The sequence below is a fragment of the Lissotriton vulgaris genome, chromosome 8 (genome assembly GCF_964263255.1).
Source record: "Lissotriton vulgaris chromosome 8, aLisVul1.2, whole genome shotgun sequence".
NCBI lineage: Eukaryota > Metazoa > Chordata > Amphibia > Caudata > Salamandridae > Lissotriton > Lissotriton vulgaris.
The window spans coordinates 172,704,081-172,726,300 of record NC_141696.1 but is presented as its reverse complement, the minus strand read 5'-3'; the positions used below and the strand labels follow the sequence as shown (position 1 = coordinate 172,726,300).

The 22,220-nt window shown below is 43.9% G+C and overlaps 1 protein-coding gene across 1 annotated transcript in view; it reads left to right on the top strand.

The window, feature by feature from the left end:
• TENM4 (teneurin transmembrane protein 4) overlaps window positions 1-22,220 on the top strand; it is a 1,632,468-nt gene that overhangs the window by 940,006 nt on the left and 670,242 nt on the right. The window contains exon 7 of the mRNA XM_086933907.1: window positions 2,281-2,572. Within this exon, the coding sequence (XP_086790033.1) occupies window positions 2,350-2,572 (223 nt within the window). The 5' untranslated portion in view covers window positions 2,281-2,349. The remainder of the gene's footprint in view (window positions 1-2,280; window positions 2,573-22,220) is intronic.

The window sequence follows — 22,220 nt, the reverse complement described above, 5'->3', positions numbered from 1 at the left end:
CGCTGTGTTTACAAATAACTTTTGGTTTAAATGCTCCTTAACTTCCTTGTGTATCCAGCAGTTTTCAAGCAACTATAAAAATGTCAAGATAACTCTGGTGATTAATCTTACTACTAGTGAGAGATTGGAATTTTCTCTAGTGGCAGTTTTAGCTCATCGTAAAGTAGCACGGAGGGTTAATATGTCTGCTGCAAAGAACATGTACAATGCAGATCACAGAACTGAGTGTGAAAGAACTATGAGAAACACTATCAAAAAAATGAAATGTATGTCAGAGAGGGGCTATAGAGAGATGATGAGGTGTACTGCTAGAGAGTGGTAGTCGAGGAATTCATGGAGAAGGAGGTTGGGGGAGATCCAAAAAAGACTGTGACACCGGGCGCCAACAGCCCTGGCAGTATGCATTGGAGAGATGAAGTGTAAACGCAAACAGACTCTATGGTGCTGCTATATACATTGAATGGACACCAAAAGGGGGTTACGCCCGATTGACAGGACCCAGGAAGGGCCTTTATATAGTAAGTACACTAAAGATACCTGGAGTCCTATTGATTCAATTTTTAAGAAACCACAATATATACTTTTAGCGGTTTAGGTTATTTATTTTACCCATCAATTAGTTTTTTCAACGGAATTCTTCTGTGGAAGATCTCTTTTTTCAGAGAAACACACAATACAATTAAACATTCAATATTTAGACATAAATATACTTGGACAGTGTACAACATGAATAATTCCCCGTAAACTAATAGTCAACAACATATATAGAAAATGTATGACAAATTGAAAAAATATCTGTTTTTGAGACTATATGCATCACATATATATATACATATCACAAACTGCACAACAATTTTTCAAGTGCATGAATACTACAATGAACTCGATCCTGATTTCAGAAAAACAATTTATTAATTTTAATTAAAGGGCATACATTGATTATGTCTGCCTTATTTAAATTGAGGGCATAAATAAATCATGTCTGCCGACGCGTTTCTAGCCTCGTGTTTGCAGTTACGGGCTTTCATCAGGGCTTCTTACTGTGAGTTCAATTGGTCATATCTACAACAACAAAAGGAAAACATAATGTCGCTTTATCTCCTCTCAACTTTCAAGTTTGTTATAAGCCATACCATCTACTGGCACAACTTTACTTTACTGGCATATACATTGAAGGCGGCATCGGCATTCCATATCTGCTCAATGTGTTCATGTATGGACTAGATGGACATCAGGTTCTACATGATTTACACATGAATGTCAGCTCATAATTGATAGTTCATAATTGACCCTTCATAAATGGCCACTCCTGAACTGCTTTTAATGAGTCTTAGAAGCCGATGCTTTCTTCTGTCTTCCAGTCAAACTACCTAACCACCTTGTACAGCGCACCGAAGCAACCCGTTGGCAACATTAGCACTACACAAACAACAAATAAGAGAAATCAATAAATTCTGATTTCCTTTTCTGTTGGGGATGCTTGGTCCTTGCCACAAGGGTGTCTTCTGAAACAAGGAAGCATCCAGGCGCAAAACCAACTGTTTACGTTCCTGATCCTAACATTAAGTACAAATATTTCTTGCTTTGAATTAGTGTCCCCTGTCCATATTACTGAAGCCCTTGAGAGCACTTTTAACAGCAATTCTAGCCACCTGCATGGGAAAATCACTTACTCTCCCTTTAAACTGTGGAGGTGACATGAGGCGCCATTTTGGTTTACCCATAATCCCATTGTTTACAGTCAAGATGAAAGACTCTGGTGTTAATGCTCTGCAGTGACATGCTCTGATGATGTGTGCCTACAGACTCCTACATGTTTCAGCTTCCATAACCCGCATTTGAACAAGTATTTGCTTAGCTTTTAGAAAAGATAAGACACATATAATATTTATGGTGATTCGAGGAAAATGACACTGGGATAGCATGATTAATGCAAGCTAAAAGCGAGATGTGATTCAGGGAATTGGCATAGAATTGTGTGTGGTGGGTGGAAAGGGAAGGGGACGAGACACGCGCTGCTGCTGAGCAATGGCTTGCTTAGCAGCCCGCGCAGCTCACTGCGTGGAAACCAGGGCACGTATTAAAAGCCGCGCGAGACAGTTCAGAGGAAGCGTAGGGTGTGCATCCCTGTGTCGTAGGCTCTGAAATCGAGGCAGCAGACGAGGAGCCTGGTGCCCATGAGAGCTTTGCAGCACATTGATCTGTGCGGTGGTAATGGGATAAAAGCACAGTAATTACTCTCGGCTCTACTCAAGATCCCTTTTTCTTTTTCCCCTGCAGGTTATTTACATCTGTTTACCGTGGACACCGTCTTTGTTTTTTAATGTGGAAGGCACAGACTAGAGGGCCATGGATGTGAAGGAGAGGAAGCCGTACCGGTCCCTGACACGGCGGCGCGACACAGAGCGCCGGTACACCAGCTCCTCGGCAGACAGCGATGACAGCAAGGTGCCCCAGAAGTCCTACAGCTCCAGCGAGACTCTGAAGGCCTACGACCAAGACTCGAGGCTGGCCTACAGCTGCCGGGTCAAGGACATGGTCCACCAGGAAGTGGACGAATTCTGCCGGGCAGGTGAGCGCCACCATCCTATATCTTGTGCTGCATGAGGATAAAAGCAAATTAAACCTCAAAGATGAACTCCCACCCAAGAAAAATAATCCCTTTCCATTTAGTAGAGTCCTCTAGACAATTTTGAGCTTTTTGAGGCCATGGGGAAAGAGATGTTTACCATACAAAGTGGTGATGAGCCACAGCGATGTTTCGGCATGTCCTCCTCTCATAACCTTCACAGGTCTTCTGCAGGATAGCTCCAGGGATCCCAAAGAGGCTAAGTGATGGTGACAGGGGCAGAACCGATATTGCCCTGGTGGTATTACATGATTACCAAGGATTAGGTGGTATTGCGTGATCTTATTAAATAGCACTTCAGATGACAGGAGAAAGGCTGAAAAGAGGAAAGTGGCGGCTACCTTCCAAGGTGCATCACCAACCTGTGTTTTGTTTATTTATTTTTCTATGTTAATTTTGGGTGCTGTTTTAGGTGTTACATTCTGCACATCAACATTGCAGAGTGAAAAATGGCAGAGTAAGTATCACCTCTCAGGTATATTACATGTTTCAAAAGTCCAGGGTAAAAATGTATCTAAAGAGAAAGGCGAGGTGTCTTTGATGGAGATCTGCTTGAAAAAATTAGCGCCAGGTTCGAATTTTGTTGCTTATTGTGTATGAATAGTCATTTTGTGTATCCTTATGTGATTTTTCACAATCACTTTTTTAGTCCTCATATATTTGCTCAAAGATGAAAAGGTCAGTCTGGTCCAGTGGTTCATATTGTTTAACATCAGCACAATATTTGGACATCGACGTCCATACCTCATTCTTTCATACCCTCACCGACTCATAGCTGATTGAAAATCTTAGGTATTACTAGACCTGTTCCCGCTTGTGTCCTTCATTAGGGTTTGACTCAGGTACAACTTTGTCGGGTTCTGTGAATGAGTCCTGCTCAGGCAGCCATCCTTGGATGATAGCAAAAACTTTTAACCCCTTCAATGCTCATGACGAGCTCAGCTCGTCATGAGGCACGGTTGAGCTGTGCTGATGACTAGCTGAGCTCGTCATGAACAATGGTAAATCTGAAAATGCAGCACCGGGGGGGAAAACCTCTAGCAGCCAAGGTGTACGATGGACAAAATGATATATCACATGACATGTCAAAGGTCTATGCACTTTTTCAAAACTCCTCAAACAGCGTCTCCAACTTTAAATGCGGAACACTCTCTGTACCTGATGTCATTGATGTTAGTGGCGTCACAGTCATGCTATGTAAAATACTATGGTGTACCATGTCATATGACAAGCTCCATCATTGGCCAGTTCACATGTGATCTCATTTCCTGCCTGCAATACCCTCAGCAAAACTGGAGGTCTCTCATTCTCCTACATCTCACCCAAGACATGGAAAGACCCCCCTCAACACATCAGAGCCTCCTCCACACTTCTTGAGTTCCGCTCGAAGATAAAGACCCGGTTCTTCGTATAAGCACCTTGGGGACCACAAACCTACCCACCTGCCCACGCAGCTGGATACCCTCTCGGGTGATTAGCGCGCTATACAAATCAAACACTGACTGTAGTGCAGTTAACAAAGCCCTGCATGGCACTGGATGTCCCAATGACAATATCTGCATGCCAGCACGCCTTGCCATCCACATGTACAGCACCAGCTTACATTTAGCCGATCCTAAAAACTGTCTGAGAATGATATATCCTTTCAAACCTCATCTGCGCTTTTATGCAACAGCCTGTCTTTTTGGGCTGTTTCTTCACCATCCTTCGACGACGGCAGTGCTTTAAATGGGCATGTACTGTATGGAACTGAGTACCTGAACTTCTTTAACACCTTCGCTGCGGCGGCTATTCCGCCGCAGCGCTAACGGTCGCAGGGGGGAGCGCGGCTCAGCTGCGCGGGTGACAGAACCGTTCCGTCACGGCTCGCGGGTGAGCTGTGCTTGTGACGGAACGGTTCCGTCACGGCCCCGCCCGCTTAATGAACGTGCCGTGCAGGCGCGAAATCAGCGCCGCGCAGGTGCGGCGAGCGGGCCGTGACGGAACCGTTCCGTCAAGAGCACAGCCCACCCGAGGGGCCTGACGGAACGATTCCGTCAATAGCGTCGAAGTGGTTAATTTGAAAAGGAGTACCTGCACTTCTCTGCACTGTTCCATTACATTTAATGTGAGAGTTCAGCACTTCTCAGGAGAAAACAGGCACTGTAAATGCGTTCCTACACTTCTATATTTTCATTTACACACTAGATGACATCAATGTTATCTGTCTATGCTTAAGGCTGCAGTTTCTGTGCATGGGGACTTCAGCCGTACCCTAACCAATAATTTGCTGGAAAGAGAAATAGGTGACAGTAGTCAAAGCTCAATGCTAGCACTTCACAGATTCAGGAAAACAGTAAACGGAGACACGTAAATTGTGCTCAGTGGACAAAAAGACATTGAGGCATATTACCAAGGGGGCGATAGGCAATTATCGCCGATTTAGCGGCCGTTTTTGGCCACTAAGTGTCGATAATTCTATCGGCCTATTAGCAAGCTGTCGCTAACTGATGTTAGCGACAGCTTTTAGGCGATAGCGAGCGGTTTGGGGCCCACTTTGCATGTCAGCAATGTTTATCGCAAATGACATGCAAAGTGGGCGTACCCAACCAGTTAGCGACTAAAAGCAGTCGCTAACGTCGCTATTGCCTATTAGCAAGGCAGACGTAGCATTGGAAATATTCGCACTAAGCGCTAATATCTCCAAATACTAACACCTGCCCAGACCAGTTCTCAGCCATGTTATCCAATGGGAGGTGGATGACATGGCTGAGAGCATTTCGTCGCTAATGCGTGAATATCGCTGTATTCTCAGCGATATTCACGCACTTCGCTGCTATCGCTGGATATTTTAGCACAATGGAGAAAAACGTTGCTTATAGCATGTTTTCTCCGCTAACTTATCCAGCGATAGGGAGCTATAACAAAATCGTCGCTAAGTCTATTTAGCGATAAATATCGCTACATGTTGGTAATATGCCCCACTATGTCACCAAAATAGTCTTACAAAAATATAAGAAAGAAGCAAATATCCACAAGAGGAGAAACATTTCCAAAGCACCACGGAATATTAATGTAAGGTTCGTCAATCCAACGGGTCCAAAGATGTTCCTCAATTTAAAGAGATAGAAGTCAGGGTAACCGGAATCTGTAAAATCCAGTGTTTTTTTTATGTCTGGATTTGACAGAAATTGAATACAAAAAGGAACATTAAAATTGGTTTGGACATTTAAATTCTTGGTGCTCTGGAAATGTTTCTCAATAATTTGCTGACTCAGCAGTGTCTGAAGGAACTCTACATTTGGCAGGACCATGCGTATGTGTTTTGCTTCTGTTACACACCGGCCATTCATCAGGCATGTTCTATGCATTCTTCACACACATAGAACAGATAATGGCATTCAGTGGCATGTGTCATGATGTCTGGGGTAAATTGTTATTTTGACTGGCATCCGGGGGATACCTGGAATATATCACGCATTGACTGCTATATGGGAACATGCCTAGGGCACATCATGACGTCAAATGGCTTATACGTGTTTCATGGATTCATCATTGCATTGGTGGCAGAGGGGGCATACATGGAGTACATCATTGCATTGACTGGCAAATTGGGTGGTGTGTGGTACCTGACTATCATGGTATTGCCTGCCATAGGGGAGACACCCAGGTTACACCACTGCAATCATTTGCATGTGGACACATGAAAGAGGAACAACATGACATGAGTGTAAAGAAGGCAGTGTCTGGAGCACATATGGCATTGAGAGGCATGTGAGGAGACAATTGAACCACATGTTTTCTTTGACCGGAACATGGATGATACCTGGGCACACCATGGCGTTGATTGAGAGATGGGCATAGGTGCCATCGTAAATCATGGCATTAACAAACAAAGGGGATGCCCACAACACATCATGCCAATGAAAGGAAAATGATGAGTGATACCCAGGCACACAAAGGTATCTATTGGTGTATGGTGGTGACATATGATCTGAGAGACCAACGACTGCAGAGATTATGACATTATTTCATTGGTAAGAGTGGGTCTTTGAATCTGGCCTGGTGTTTATTACATGGTCTACATTTTTTCTTTTCTTTAATTTTATTAACTAAGCATAAATTAGCGCTAGTACCCTGCCAGTGCTTGCACTTGTGAAATGTAAATAACTTTGGGGCATATTACCTAGGGCCTTATCGCTGCTTTAGCGGGAATTTTTCCAGCGAAAGCGGCGATAATTATATCGCCCTATTACCTAGCTGTCGCTAACACCAGTTAGCGACAGCTAGTAGGAGATAGCGATCATCTTGGGGCCCGCTTTGCATGTCAGCGATATTTATCGCTAATGACTTGCAAAGTGGGCGTGCCAAGATGTTAGCGACTGTAAACAGTCGCTAACATCGCTATCTCCTATTACCTACAAAGGCGTACTTTTGGAAATATTCGCGCTAAGCGCGAATATCTCCAAAAGCTAACGCCTGCCCAGAGCAGTTCTTAGCCTCGTTATCCAATGGTAGGTGGATAATATGGCTAAGAGCATTAGCTCGGTAATGCATGAATATCGCTGACTTTTCAGCGATGTTCATGCATTTTGGCCGATTTTCATCGCTTTTGAGATAAACCTTGATAATAGCAAGGTTTATCTGCGATAAAAATCGGCGGAGTTCGGCGATAATAATATTGCCGCTAACCGTGTTAAGCGATACTTATCGCTTAATCTTGGTAATATGCCCCTTTGTTGTCCCACCCTTCCCCTTACTGGCACATTCAAAGTAATACCATATATCCCATAATAGGGTTGTAAGGGGCACGATGCACAAATTAAAGAACATGGAAGATAAAATTGAAAAAAGGTGCATCATACATTCCGAAAAGTCTGCTCACTCTGCAGGCCATGAGGTTTAGGGATATATAAAGTGACCACTCGTTCTGGGTAACCTATAAAATCGCTCGTGGCCAAGGTTCTATGGAGCATTGTGCTGTATTTTACCTCATTTCATCCCCTTTGGTTCATAATGTTCTTAAAGGAGTGGGGTAGGCCTGCTCACTCTCCTCATTCGCTCTGTGCAGCTAGGCCTTGGCTTTATGTCTCACCTGTGTCACTGCTCAGCAGACTTCACTCAAGGGGACCTGTATCACGACCCACTACGTCACCCTGTCAGGGGAAGCAGGAATATGGGAAGCTGTTTATGTCAAAATCACAGCACTACAAATATGATACCTCCCGAAATACATAGTACAAGGCAAAAAGAATATAACACACACCTGAATGAATATAACATATTTAAAAAAATCTGATGCATGTCAGAATCAATTTACCACGAGGCAAAACAGAATATAGAAACACGCGTGGACTGCATTTAAACAGATAGACTGTGCAGCCATGTGTTATTATGATCAGCTTCATTCAGGGGTGTCCGAAATTGCACATTTTGTTCGCAAACGCTTTATGAAATTCCACTACATCTGATGGCCCTTATCATCCATTAAAATTTACCAAAAGTCCATACCTCATTGACGTAACCCCTTTGCTGCTTCTGTCGGCCAACGGCCGTCGCGAGCACTAACTCTGTAGTGCTGCGCACGTTCGTTGGCCGACGCGGCCCCGCCCACTTGATCAAAGTGCCGCAACGCAGCGGAATTTTCGCTGCGGTTAATACAAGTGAGCGAATGTCTCAGCTGCGGTTTTACTGTTGCTATGAGACACTTTCTGCTGAAACCAGTGTCCTGGGTCACAAAAACATGCACATTTTGGCTTCCTTTGAAATCTAGTGAAGTTTAGGGATACTTTGCTGGCTTAAAAATCTTCCTGGCTTAGTTGATTTCCGGTGTAGTATCTTGTGGAACATGCACGTGGTACCAAGGCACCACATTGGAGAAATGCCATTATCCAAAATTGCAATCTAGCAAGTATACTGAGAGGGTTTTCTTGGATGTACCGGCAGACTGCTGCAAAGGAGGGTACGAGAATGCAGAAAATATGGCACATTAGTCAATATGTGTAACAGTCAAAAGTCGGCTTTTACCCAAAGAAAGACGAGACTTACATTTGAACTCACGCTGCCCTTGCACCGAGAAGCTAGATATATTGGATCAAAACAAAATCCAAAGATTGTTTGACACAAAAACCAAGAAAGTCACACTGTGTACAATGTCAAGTTATCTTCTATCTATACTAATATAATAAAGAGAGAGCCCAAACCTTTGAGGCCAGTAATCTCAGGAACCACAGCACCAATCACAACACCCAATACAGTGTTGGAAAGGGCAGTTGCAGCAGAAGGACATAGGCTATGCAGACGCCCACTATATACATTTAAAAGGTAAATGAACCGTGCCAGCAAAGTAGTCCCTTGTGGGCGTGTCTGTGTTGTGCTGTGGGCGTTTGCTGGGGGGCGTGGGCGTGTGCGGGGCGCGGGATTACGAAAAAAAAAGCGAGCGTTGTGCCGATTATCTCATTGTTTTTTCTTCCCAGGTTCTGTACATTCCAGCTCCGGGTGTGCTTGCCCCGCGCTCCCAGTGATGTGCACCTGCTTTACTGTATGGAGGTCAGGCATGGCGCTATTCCCAAGGGCCGGAAGGAGCGCAAACAAGGGTCATTGTGCAGGAATTGTAATCTTGCCTTAACTTCTGGTGAGGCCTGAAGCGCACACTGGAGATTTTCCACTTCTGTTGCGCACAGGCCTCGCGTCACGCATATCCGGACACAAGGCCCGCCTCCACGGAAATAGCAAGAAAGGGACTATCCCTCCCCCGGGAATATGTGATGATGTTCCGCAAACCAACATCCCACATACCATCACTCCACAATTTTTATAACGCAGGACTATTACTCTGCAAAGACATCATTTCTAAAACTTTTACAATGCATATGACTTTATCACGCATGCCATTATAACGCAAATGCATGTGTGGTAAAGTCATATACATTGTAAAAGTACATTATTAAAACATCAAATATATGTTTGTATATATGTGTATTTATATATATATTATATATATATATATATATATATATATATATATACACACATTTTTTATTTAATTAAAACATTTATTCTTTTAAATTGCATTATTTATATTATTTTTATTTATTATTTTATTACCCTTTACACCCCATAATCATAACCCACCCGTACTCCTTAAAATACCCCAACACCCATCTCAACCCTATAAATATACCCTGTACCCCGAAACGCAAACCTATCCCTAAACCCTAAAAATACCCCTGTACCCCAAAACCCAAACCTAGCCGTGAACCCTAAAAATACCCCTGTACCCCAAAACCCAAACCTACCCCTGAACCCTAAAATACCCCTGTACCCCAAAACCCAAACCTAGCCCTGAACCCTTAAAATACCCCTGCACCCCAAAACCCAAAACTACCCCTGAACCATAAAAATACCCCTGTACCCCAAAACCCAAACCTAGCCCTGAACCCTAAAAATACCCCTGTACCCCAAAACCCAAACCTAGTCCTGAACCCTTAAAATACCCCTCTACCCCAAAACCCAAACCTACCCTGAACCCTAAAAATACCCCTATACCCCAAAAACCCAAACCTAGCCCTGAACCCTAAAAATACCCCTGTACCCCAAAACCCATACCTATCCCTAAACCCTAAAACTACCCCTGTACTCCATAACCCAAAACTATATCTGAACCCTTAAAATACCCAAACACCCCAAAACATATACCTCAGTACCCCAAAAAATATACCCCTATACCCATACTTACCTTATCCAAACATTTAAAAAAAATATGCTTTTACCAGCGTGGTAAAAGCATATAAAATGTAATGCCATGCGTTATAATGGCATTGCGGAGTCATGGTACTTTCGTAATGAAAGTATGCAGAGTAATGGTATGCGGAAAGAAAGTTGAGGAATAATAAATGTTTACCCACCCCCGGAAAGTACTTTGGTGGCACGGCGACCCACATCTCCAGCAACATACTCATATTTTTTCACCACCCATTTGAAAAATGCCCAGCACCGACATACACTTTTAGACACACCTCCCGCCACAAGTTCTAGAATTGCGAACTTTAGAGCTAGGGAGCTACGTTCGAATCTCGGCATCAGCTCAACATCTTGTGATTCCAGGCAAATCGCTTTGTTTCCCCGTGCCTACCACAAATGAATGTGTTCTTCTGTAATGTAAATTGTGCTCATGCCATGTTGTCGAGTTCGCGCTATATAATATTGCAAGGAAAAATAAAGTAGGGAAACTCGAGTTCACACACTACTGAACACGCACTCTTAAGTGCATCAGCAGTGCACTGTGAATCGGAGCGTTTCACAGGCCTGTCACAGATAAGAAATGCTATCAAAACGAAATCCTACAAAACAATATACTACTGGCCGGCAGCAATTCATACCCGGACAACCTTGGGACGGGCTGCTAGTCTACTATAAACTGGGTAGTAGAGTTATGTGATTCGGTGGCTCTGGCATTTTCCACATAATTACGGCTTCACAGCACTTGCCACATAAGCCAACATCTGCTGCATAATTTTCAGATTTCAAACTAGTTCTAATCAGGTGAAACTTTTGCCCAGACATTATTGATATGAGTAGGACAAAACAATGAAATGTTATCACCAGACAATATGTTATAGTATACCGCATAATTTTCCTTTACTTGTTGCACACTGTAGTCAACCCTATTGCTAATTTGGTCCTCCGTTACCACATAATTTTAGTGACCCTCATTAAACTTTTGCAATTAGGCCCTAAAGGCCACAATTGCTTACAGTTTTGAAAACCTCAAAACGATGCCAATTACAGAAGTGGGAAACAAGGCTCTACTTTACCTATGGAGAGCTACATTTCCCGTGGCAATCTTAAGGTCATAGAACCTACTACACGCTTCATATTAGAATATTTAGGGATTTCACAACAAACTAGACACGAGCCAAAATATGTGGCAGTTCAACTTCTTCAAGAGAACTGAAGATCATGTTATTAGAGTGCAAAATGTTTTGGTTTGAACTAATCATATCAAGCTAGAATATCTCTCCAACAATATGCATTCAGGACCCTATGGTGCAAATTTCAAAGACAGATGTATAATTGTGTTTATATAGCGCAAACCTTAGGAGGCGAGTAGCGTAAACTCTTACATTGAAACAGCGGCAGCGTCCTATCTAACAGCTATGGGTGCATTCCAGGCTTAGAGACATTGCAGAAGATCAGCAATAGATTTGTATTGAAACTTTTTGAGAAGTCATTGACTTTGTTTTATTGACTTTTCTTGAGCTCCTATGTTTTCAATGACTCTTGCTCTCAAGGCGTCACATTCTGATTATTGCAGATACATTTGACTTTCACTTAATTGATGTGTAGTTCTTCATAATTGATGACGATCCTCTCAAGGCACAGTTGCTCAAGATGAATATTAATGGGATTGATAAAGATTGATCCCTGAGAAACAAAGATTGCGAGTTGATTGGTGTAAGATTCCCTCGTTCCTTGTTGCTACAATGAGGTTCCTTTTTTCTGTAATGAGGTTGTGAAGTTGGGAGACTGATGGAGTGTGGTATGTGCAAGATATGTTCATGTGGTCCCAAGTCACACCAGATTTTCAGGATAATACATGATAAGATTACAATAAATGAATCTCAATTACTTTACCCCCACTACTTCAACCAACCAACCAGTTATCAGATTCTATCAATTCTTACATCAAAAAATAAGTATTCAATCTTTTTGAACAAGCAAGATGCTCATTAAACAATCAATCTTTTTGAACAAGCAAGATGCTCATTAAACAGGTCCCAAGTCACACCAGATTTTCAGGATAATACATGATAAGATTACAATAAATGAATCTCAATTACTTTACCCCCACTACTTCAACCAACCAACCAGTTATCAGATTCTATCAATTCTTACATCAAAAAATAAGTATTCAATCTTTTTGAACAAGCAAGATGCTCATTAAACAATCCCTCTGTCACTTAAGGCATATTTCTTGACACCCTAAAAGTTGGATGTATCTCCCAACACTACAGAAGCAGGAATCCTGGCCAAAATATCCTGACCAACTTCAGACCAGTCTCCAACATGCGATGGTTCTGGAAAGCAATTGACAACTGCGTCTCTTTCTGCCCAGCATCCAATACCAGTGACAGCCTCTTCCTGGCTGATAACCAACCAGACTTTTGTGCTGGTCACAGTACAGAGACAGACTCCCCTTAAACTCTGGATGACATTAATTGACTATTGAATGATGTAGCCTCCTCCCATCACATGATGCTCTGCCTTTCTGCTGCTTTTGACATGGTTGACCATGATGATCAGCTGAGAACCCTTCAGCGCTGCATGGGCGTTCAAGTCCTTAGTTAATTCTCTTCCTTCTTAGCTCATCTCTGTCACTTGGTAAAGGTGGTGACCCATGTCCCTATTTGGGCTAAAATACCTTGTGTAATTCCCAAAGCCACTATATAAGTGGAATCCTTTTTCAGCTTATCTCAAACTGTTGAGGTCAATCTTTATGAGTTCTGAAGTAGCCTTTATTTAATGTGCTGAAGATACACACTTTTTGTGAAAAGTTTCTCTGTAAAGGATATGCTACTGCTCTGCACCAGTCTTATGAAAGTCCAACAGTGGGCACAGTATAACTCCCTGATGTTATATCCTCAACAAACTTCTCTTTGTTAATCACTCTTTGAATAGTTTTGGCCTTACACTCTTAACTGGCTCATGGTTTAACAGTTTCTCACCTTCAGTTTCCTCATTAGCTAATGCCGTGTCCGTCATGCAGCACAGCAAACAGGATTACCCAAACGGCCAACTTCCATCTTCAATCAGTAAAGAAATCAATGCATTTGCTAGCACCCACATAAATATAATCTGAAACCCATGCCTTTTACATCTTGCATCAGAATGTCTGCATTGCCATACTGGCGGGAGGACCTCAGACAAACACCACCCCACTGAAAGCCATTCTACACTCAACAGTAAGGCTATTTGCAGCTAACTCTAAGTTTGATCATGTATCTCCACTCGCTAGGCAATTGCACTGGCTTCCTCTTGAGGCGAGGATCACATTTAGAATTCAATGAATCGCCCTCAAAACGTCACACCTAAGGAAATCTTAATGCATTACCAACTTGCAAGATATTGCTGGAGATTAATGTGTCCTTTGAAGCCAGACCTCCCTACTTTTGGAATCTAGCAGGTTAAAAACTGTGAAATCAGTCCAATTCAGGTGCAGCACTTGACCTCTAGAACCCTCACTCCCTGCCAGCATGCAAGCTGATCCCAGCCCTCTCTCCTTCAGGAAGGGTTGATACTTCACCTTCTGCACCTCCACTTGAGCCCCTAATAACTCCTCGGCCTCTTACCTGTCTGCATACCTCTTCCCTCCTTCTTGTATCTCATGGCTCTCTCAGCTCTACACTGTTGCTGATACTGCAGCTTCTTGCTGTTTGCATTCTTTGAATGGTTTATTCTACCTTGTGTATCAGTCCAATGCTGATTGCCATTGGAGCTATAGGAAACTATTGACTAAAATCGTTTGAACTTTTATTGCGTGTGGTTACTAACAATGTAGCTGGCCTCGCATATCTATGATCAATATCCCCTTTCTGTCAAATCTCGACCTGTAACATGAAGGTGATGGAACATTGGGGCGTATTTACAAGCCCTTTGCGCTGCCTCACTGTTTCCCATATTAAAACGGATGCACCGGCGACGCAATTGTCTTGTAAATAAGCCCCCTTGTTTCTTCTCCTACCAGGGCCAAGTTCTAACAGAAAACTTCCCTATATCTCCTTCCATACTCTAATGAGATATGGAAACATCAAATAATCAACGTTGTTCATAGAGGGAAATTGACGAAAAGCCTCTCAAAGTCCATGGTTTTGGTTTCGATTTAGCGTCTCAGCCCAAAGGATGAGTCCTGTTGGTCCAGTTTCACTTTCTAGAGATGCTGGTCCATCGATGATACCAAGATGCCTCAGCTCTGCTGTTAATTCACTGGCCTCAAAGACAAACGTCAGGACCTCATTTAGTTAGAGTGCCTGGTCAAGAGACCTTGGGGCATATTATCAAGGGGGTTTATCTCCGCTTTTTTGGCTTTAAAAGCCAATAAAGCAGAGATAAAATTATCTCCCTATTACCTAGCCGTCGCTAACACCAGTTAGTGACAGCTAGTAGGAGATAGCGACCATCTTGTGCCCCGCTTTGCATGTCAGTGATATTTATCACTAATGACATGCAAAGTGGGCCTGCCAAGATTTTAGCGACTGGAAACAGTCGCTAACATCGCTATCTCCTATTACCAACTTTTGGAGATATTCGTGCTAAGCGCGAATATCTCCAAAAGCTAACACCTGCCCTGAGCAGTTCTTAGCCATGTTATCCAATAGGAGGTGGATAACATGGCTAAGAGCATTAGCTCGGTAATGCATGAATATCGCTGACTTTTCAGCGATAATCATGCATTTCGGCATATTTTTATCGCTTAGGAGATAAACCTTGATAATAGCAAGGTTCCTAAGCGATAAAAATCGCCGCAGCTCGGCGATAAAAATATCGCCGCTAAACTAGCATAGCGATAATTATCGCTAGTTGTTGGTAATATCCCCCTTGTTAGCCACACGGGCTGTAATGGTAACATAACTTTCTTTATTCTGTGTGCTCTCGGTATTGTCCCGCGCTTGGCTCTACCTGTTCAGATTCTTTGATGGGCTAAGTTCTTATATATCAGTTTTCAGTTTCAGTTTCAGTTTTTAACGTCTTTATTTCGATTATTCATCATAAAAGACACATATATACAAAAAATTACATTATCTACAATAAATACAACAAGGTCATAACAATATAGATATTTAAATACATATAAAAACCAAAACAGAAAAAAGAAAGAACAAGACAAAATCATTAAAGAAAGACAAGTGAAGTTAAGATCTCAATTAAACATACATATAAAGACGTCCAGAGAAATGGTAAAATCATTTAAGCATATATAAAATTGGCAGATCATCAATACTATCAAATTCATAGACCATAAGACAGTCAGAGAACATGGTATACAGGTTATTTAGATCATGATTTATGAGCTGATTGACCTAGACCTTATCAGCCAAGCCCACCCGAGGAATTTCGCCAATCCTATAGTTAGCCATTCAGAAGTATTCGTTTTCAAGGTGTGCAATGCTTCACTACTCACTCGGGTGTTTAGTCTAGTACATACAGGTTTCAGCCACTTATTACGAGGTTTACAATAGGCAGTACAGACAAATAAAAAAAGGCCTAGTGTTTCTTCACAAACGGCGCAACAGGGACAGAAACCTGACTCCAGCCTCTGCCAGCCGCTAGTAAAGGCCCTCACGGGCAACGTGCCCACACGGAACTGGTGATATAGTTTCCTATCTAATGTTTTAAGGATAACATCCCAGTATACTTCTTTATTAGGAATTACTTTGTGGAGCAAAAACTGGCCTGTCAAGTTCACTTTCTCAGAAAGTGCAACGTGTTCCGTTTTTACCATGGACCAGAAAAGAAGTTTGAATTCATCCTTGGTAGGAAAGGTTTGGGAACCCGGTTCTGACCATAGCAAAGGTAGACCCATTTCAATAAGAGTGTTCTTAATTTGCTTTAGCCACGGTATGCTGCCAGCCCCTTGTTGCAGTCTCACATCTTGAAGTTCACGGGCAAACATGGCCAGTTCCGGGGTAGACCATATGCGTCTCCATAGAGCCACCATCCTGTACTGGGCCTGATGTTTAATAGTATGCATGCCCATGTCCATCAAAAGTGGAAGGACTGGTGTTGATGGGGGGAGACTAACTAGGTTACGAAGAAATTTATTCTGTATCCTATCCAGGATAGCCAAGTCCACACAACCCCAAATATCTGCCCCATACAATATCGCTGAGCTGATTTTAGCACTGTAAATTTTGAGCGCGGGCAGTACTCTTTTAGTCAGGGAACGCCGTTGCTCTTTTACTAGGCAACCAGTCAAGCGGGCAAATTTCAAACAAAGTGCCTCTACTTGCTCTTTCCATTATAACCTAAAATCCAAAGTAACACCGAGATAAGTCATTACATCGACCTGTTCCAGTCTGGAGCCATTCATTAAAATATTGCCCCTCAAAGGCTTTTTCTTGGTCAAGACCATAAACTTGGTTTTATTAATGTTAATCTCAAGATCATTCATGTTACAAAAATCCATAAATTTGTTTATTGCAACCTGTAAGCCTTTCTGTGTTTTGGCCAATATGAGAGTATCGTCTGCAAAAATTAAAAGAGGGAATTTTGACCCACCCAGTGAAGGAGCATCAGTGGGGGTGTCTGAAAGGAACTTTACCACCTGATTAATGAAGAGCACAAATAGGGTGGGGGCCAGGACACAACCCTGCCTCACACCACGGGTCACGGGGAAGGATTCAGTAACCTGGCCCTGATGACCCCATCTGACTCTTGCAAAATTACCCTCATGCATCTTAATGGTGAAATCTAAAAGTGCAGAAGGAACCCCCATCCTTCTCAATGCAGCCCACATCTTCCCTCTAGGGACCAGATCAAACGCTGATTTGAGGTCCACAAATGCAGCGAAGATCTTCCCGTCTCTCAGTGACACAGTTTTCCAGTAGATCATGACAAATCTTAAAATCTGATCAACTGTACTAATGTGTGCCCTAAACCCAGCCTGCATTGGAGACAGGATATCTACTTCTATCATCCACGTATGAATTTTCCCCAACAACATTCTGGCTATTACTTTTTGGAGGGCATCGATGAGGCTGATGGGGCGGTAATTTCCCGCATCAGATCTATCCCCTTTTTTGTGCACTGGCAAAATTTCAGCCCCTTTCCAGGAGTTTGGGATCTTTGTGCCCCTAGCTATAGCGTTTGCTAAAATTAAAATATACGGGACCCAGTGTTTTTGATCATATTTGAAGAGGTCCGCAGGTATGCAATCCATACCGGGGCTTTGCCATTCTGCACTTGTTTAAGAGCAGAAATAGCTTCGGTTTCGGTAAAAACAACGTGGTCAGATGAGGACAATTCAGACTGCACACTGGCATCTTCCCTAATAGTGGTAAGGGAGATCCGTTCCGTGTGGCTGAACTGCGCCTCATAATGTTTGACCCATTGCTCTGCTGGGACATGGTTTACCGGAGTATGTAATTCCCCCGAATTTCCCCATTTCACAACCTCCCAAAATCTTTGTTGGTTAGATGAGGTACTTGCCTGGTATAAGTCTAACCAACGCTGGTCATCCCATTTGCTTTTTGCCTCTTTTAATGCCTTCTTATAATTCACCCTAGCTATCCTTATATCCGCACATGATTTGGATTTAATGGCACTTAACAGAGAGCTGTGGGCAATACTACAGGTCTTATCGTACCATTTCAGCCTAGGATGTGCTTGGGCTTTATTACTTCCTCCCTTAACAGTTTTGATAAAAAAAGACTTAATTTTATTAAAAAGAGTCTCATGAATTGTCCCAATTTGGTCAAGTGGAGTACCAGCCTCAAGTATGGGTGCCATCTGTTTTGTGGCCGCTGAGACCTCCATGGCAATTCTGCTAATAGTGGCAGTGTTGTCTTGGAGCCCAGCCCATTTCACCCTTCTGCAGTCATTTGTAAGGCCAGCATCTGCAGTTTCAATGTTTGTAACAGGGTTCATACGGAGACCCTCAGATACTGATAATGATATCACCAGGGGATTATGATCACTCTCAGATCTACTGACTACTTCCATATCCACCAACATTTTCCAGAAGTCTATCTTAAGTAGAAAATAATCAATACGACTTGAGTTTGTGGAGTTATCAAATGTAACTTTTCCCATCGGGTCTGATTTGGTCCTACCATTCACTGCACGTAAGTCCCATTCAAGACAGAGGCCCAACCATTGCAAAACTGCCTCCGTGACTTTTTTGATAGGGGCGACAGACAAAGGGGGAATGTTCCAGATCTGATCGATTTCCCCATATCCCCTACTATCAAGATTGGGAAATGGTTCGAAGCAACAGTTGAAATCACCTGCCACCATGACACAGCTGTCACTGCTAATGTCATTCAATAAGGAGTCAAGTTCAGCTACCACTCCCGCAGGCTTTCCACCTGGTATCCCTCTAGCATATATATTAAACAGAAAAGAGACCTGATTATTGTTATCTGTTAATTTCAGTGCTAGAATATCATTACCCAAAGTAGGGAGTTCAGTGATGGTAATGGCTAAGGATTGTCTGATCCAAATGACTAAACCCCCTGACGGGCGGCCCTTCGGTCCTTTGCTGGCTGGTTTATAGTAATTAAGATAGCCAACCCGATAGATAGCTTCTGTTGACCAACTTTCCTGCAGGATGATTACATCATGTAAATCCACAAAAGAACCCCAAGCGGCCTCTGACATTTTCCCCTTCAATCCCGCTATGTTCCAAGACAAGACTGCAAGTGTGTATGATGTTTTCTCTGCCATAAAGGCAGATGGGTTGACAATAGCCTTAGTGATTTTCTGTCTGGGGTTACCTGACAAGAAAGTTTCCCTTTTTTCCACCCTCTTAGGTTTTGTGCTAGGTATGGAAACAGTCTCTACCCCTAAAACACACACATTTTTTGGAGAGCAAGTTGGCACAGCGCTAGCACTCCCAGTATTCAGTTGTTCTACATCAAGTCAATCCACACCTTCTAGACCGGAGAGGGGAGCAAACCGGTTCGCAAGGTGAGGATAGAACATTGGATAGAGCGGGGTATCGAAATGAAATCTCCCTCTGGACCTGTCCCTTCTCGAATGTTGGAGTGTGAGATCTATTAGCATGTAAAGCTGGATAGAAATAATGCAATAGTAAGGTTTGTACGTCCCCAACGCTGCCAAATCTTGGTTCCCTGCCGATATATTCGGCAACCCAGGGCTCTCTGAAGCTAACCACCACACAGTCCCCCTCAAGATCTTTCTTACCATAACCTATCCAATCCACCCTCCTTACGTTAAGTATTTCAGGGTTTAAATTAGGAGGTAGTGGCCGATTTTTATTAAGCCAAAATGTGACCTTATTATAAAGATCCTTGTGTGTTTCCCTCTTGCCGTGTACAAGTGGAGCCACGCCAGTTAAAACAATTGTATAAGGCACTGACTCCGGTGGAAGGTTCACACACTGTTTCTTTGGGATAGGTTTGACAATGGGCTGATGAGTGGTGTTTTGGCCCCTGGCTGGTGTTGGATTGTTCTGAACCTGCTGGTTTTTGGTGGGCTTAGGCCTTACAGGATTCTCTGTTGAGGCTATTTTCTTAAGAGCGGGTCCTGTTTTTTGCGGGGCCTTTGGTTTAGAAGCTCCTACTTGTGTGTTATTACCCCCCGCTTTATTATTATTTGTCACAACCGTGGGCTTCGGATTGGACGGGACAGGGGGGGACAAACCAGCTCTTGCTAAGCTGGAGAGAATTCTATCAGAAGTCGCTATATTGTCCTTCACTAGCAGGTCTAAGGTGTCCATTTTTGTATTTAACAACCTTGTCCTTTCAAAGAGGGGTAAAAGAAGAGATTTGAATAGCAACTCAATTTTAGCCAAAAATATTTCTTCTGTTATGCTAATCATAGTCATAGTCTCACCCCCCCCTTGTTGGTTAGAAACGTTAGTATTAGGTAGCTGTGGGGGCGAAGCTGAGGCAATAACCACCCCCTCTGTTTGTTCCTCCAAATCTGGTGAGGCAACCCTCTTGCGTTTCCCAGGATTCTGAGTCGGTGTCTGTTCTAATAGAGAAGGAGAATCCATTAGATCATTACTGATGTTAAGTTTTGGAGAGTCTGAGAGACCAGAATTATCCCCGGACTGATCTAAACAAATGGTCCCACTATTGGGTAAGTTCTCATGTGCAGTATTAAAAACATTTTCCTGGTTAGAGTTCGTAATCTCCCCGTTATGAGACTCGATAACAGGTGCCAACATTACATCTACATTACTATCCGTATTCAACGTAGAGAGTGGGACAGGGGAGACAGCCTCGCTTATTTTACCTAGTGAAGAACGCTTGCCAGTGATGATATCAAGCGAGAGGCGTTTTTCAGCTAAGGCAATCTCCTTCTCTAATATGGCAGTTGAACGTTTAAAAAATTGATCAATTGTACCAGTAAAGGTACCATTAGAGGTGGAGACCTGAACCTGCCTCTCCTTGCCAGATCTTAGAGTCATTTTTGTTAGTCTTTTTAGGGTATAACAGGTAAGAATATAACCAACCTTAATTGGTGGCAAAGCCACTCAAGACACCAAGTTAATATGTCCAAATAAAGGGACTTTAACGACACTATGAACACAAAAATAAAAATAAAGTCAGGATGGAAAATATTAAAAATGAGGCCCAGCCCGGCCTCCTCCGGCCCCGGACGGCCACAGACGGTCCCGCCCTTGTCCCGGGTTTCTCCCGGGACGCTCCCGCACGCTCCAGCGTAGCGGGTAGTTACCTTCGCTTAAGTAGGAGGTCCATAGGATTAAAGGCGCGGTGATGGCCAGGGAGAGCGGCCAGCTGGTCAGAGGCGCGGTGCGCAGGGACTTCTGGGAATGGAAGTCCTGCCCCGCTTGCTCGCAGCCCTGGTCCTCCCACGCAGATGACACACACGTTTCCCTTGTCCTCTGGGGCGCAGCGGGACCCGCGAAGCGGGTTCCGCAAGTCGTGGAAGAAATTGCAGGGGCCAGAAAGAGTGTCTGTTGAAGGCAGCAACAGGCAGCAAACGCCAAAGGTTTCCCACGTCGGAAGGTCTGATTCCGCCCTTTAAAGAACTAAAGGCGGGGCGCGGTGATGGCCAGGGAGAGCGGCCAGCTGGTCAGAGGCGCGGTGCGCAGGGACTTCTGGGAATGGAAGTCCTGCCCCGCTTGCTCGCAGCCCTGGTCCTCCCACGCAGATGACACACACGTTTCCCTTGTCCTCTGGGGCGCAGCGGGACCCGCGAAGCGGGTTCCGCAAGTCGTGGAAGAAATTGCAGGGGCCAGAAAGAGTGTCTGTTGAAGGCAGCAACAGGCAGCAAACGCCAAAGGTTTCCCACGTCGGAAGGTCTGATTCCGCCCTTTAAAGAACTAAAGGCGGGGCGCGGTGATGGCCAGGGAGAGCGGCCAGCTGGTCAGAGGCGCGGTGCGCAGGGACTTCTGGGAATGGAAGTCCTGCCCCGCTTGCTCGCAGCCCTGGTCCTCCCACGCAGATGACACACACGTTTCCCTTGTCCTCTGGGGCGCAGCGGGACCCGCGAAGCGGGTTCCGCAAGTCGTGGAAGAAATTGCAGGGGCCAGAAAGAGTGTCTGTTGAAGGCAGCAACAGGCAGCAAACGCCAAAGGTTTCCCACGTCGGAAGGTCTGATTCCGCCCTTTAAAGAACTAAAGGCGGGGCGCGGTGATGGCCAGGGAGAGCGGCCAGCTGGTCAGAGGCGCGGTGCGCAGGGACTTCTGGGAATGGAAGTCCTGCCCCGCTTGCTCGCAGCCCTGGTCCTCCCACGCAGATGACACACACGTTTCCCTTGTCCTCTGGGGCGCAGCGGGACCCGCGAAGCGGGTTCCGCAAGTCGTGGAAGAAATTGCAGGGGCCAGAAAGAGTGTCTGTTGAAGGCAGCAACAGGCAGCAAACGCCAAAAGTTCTTATATATAGTTCAGTAGCCCTATGAT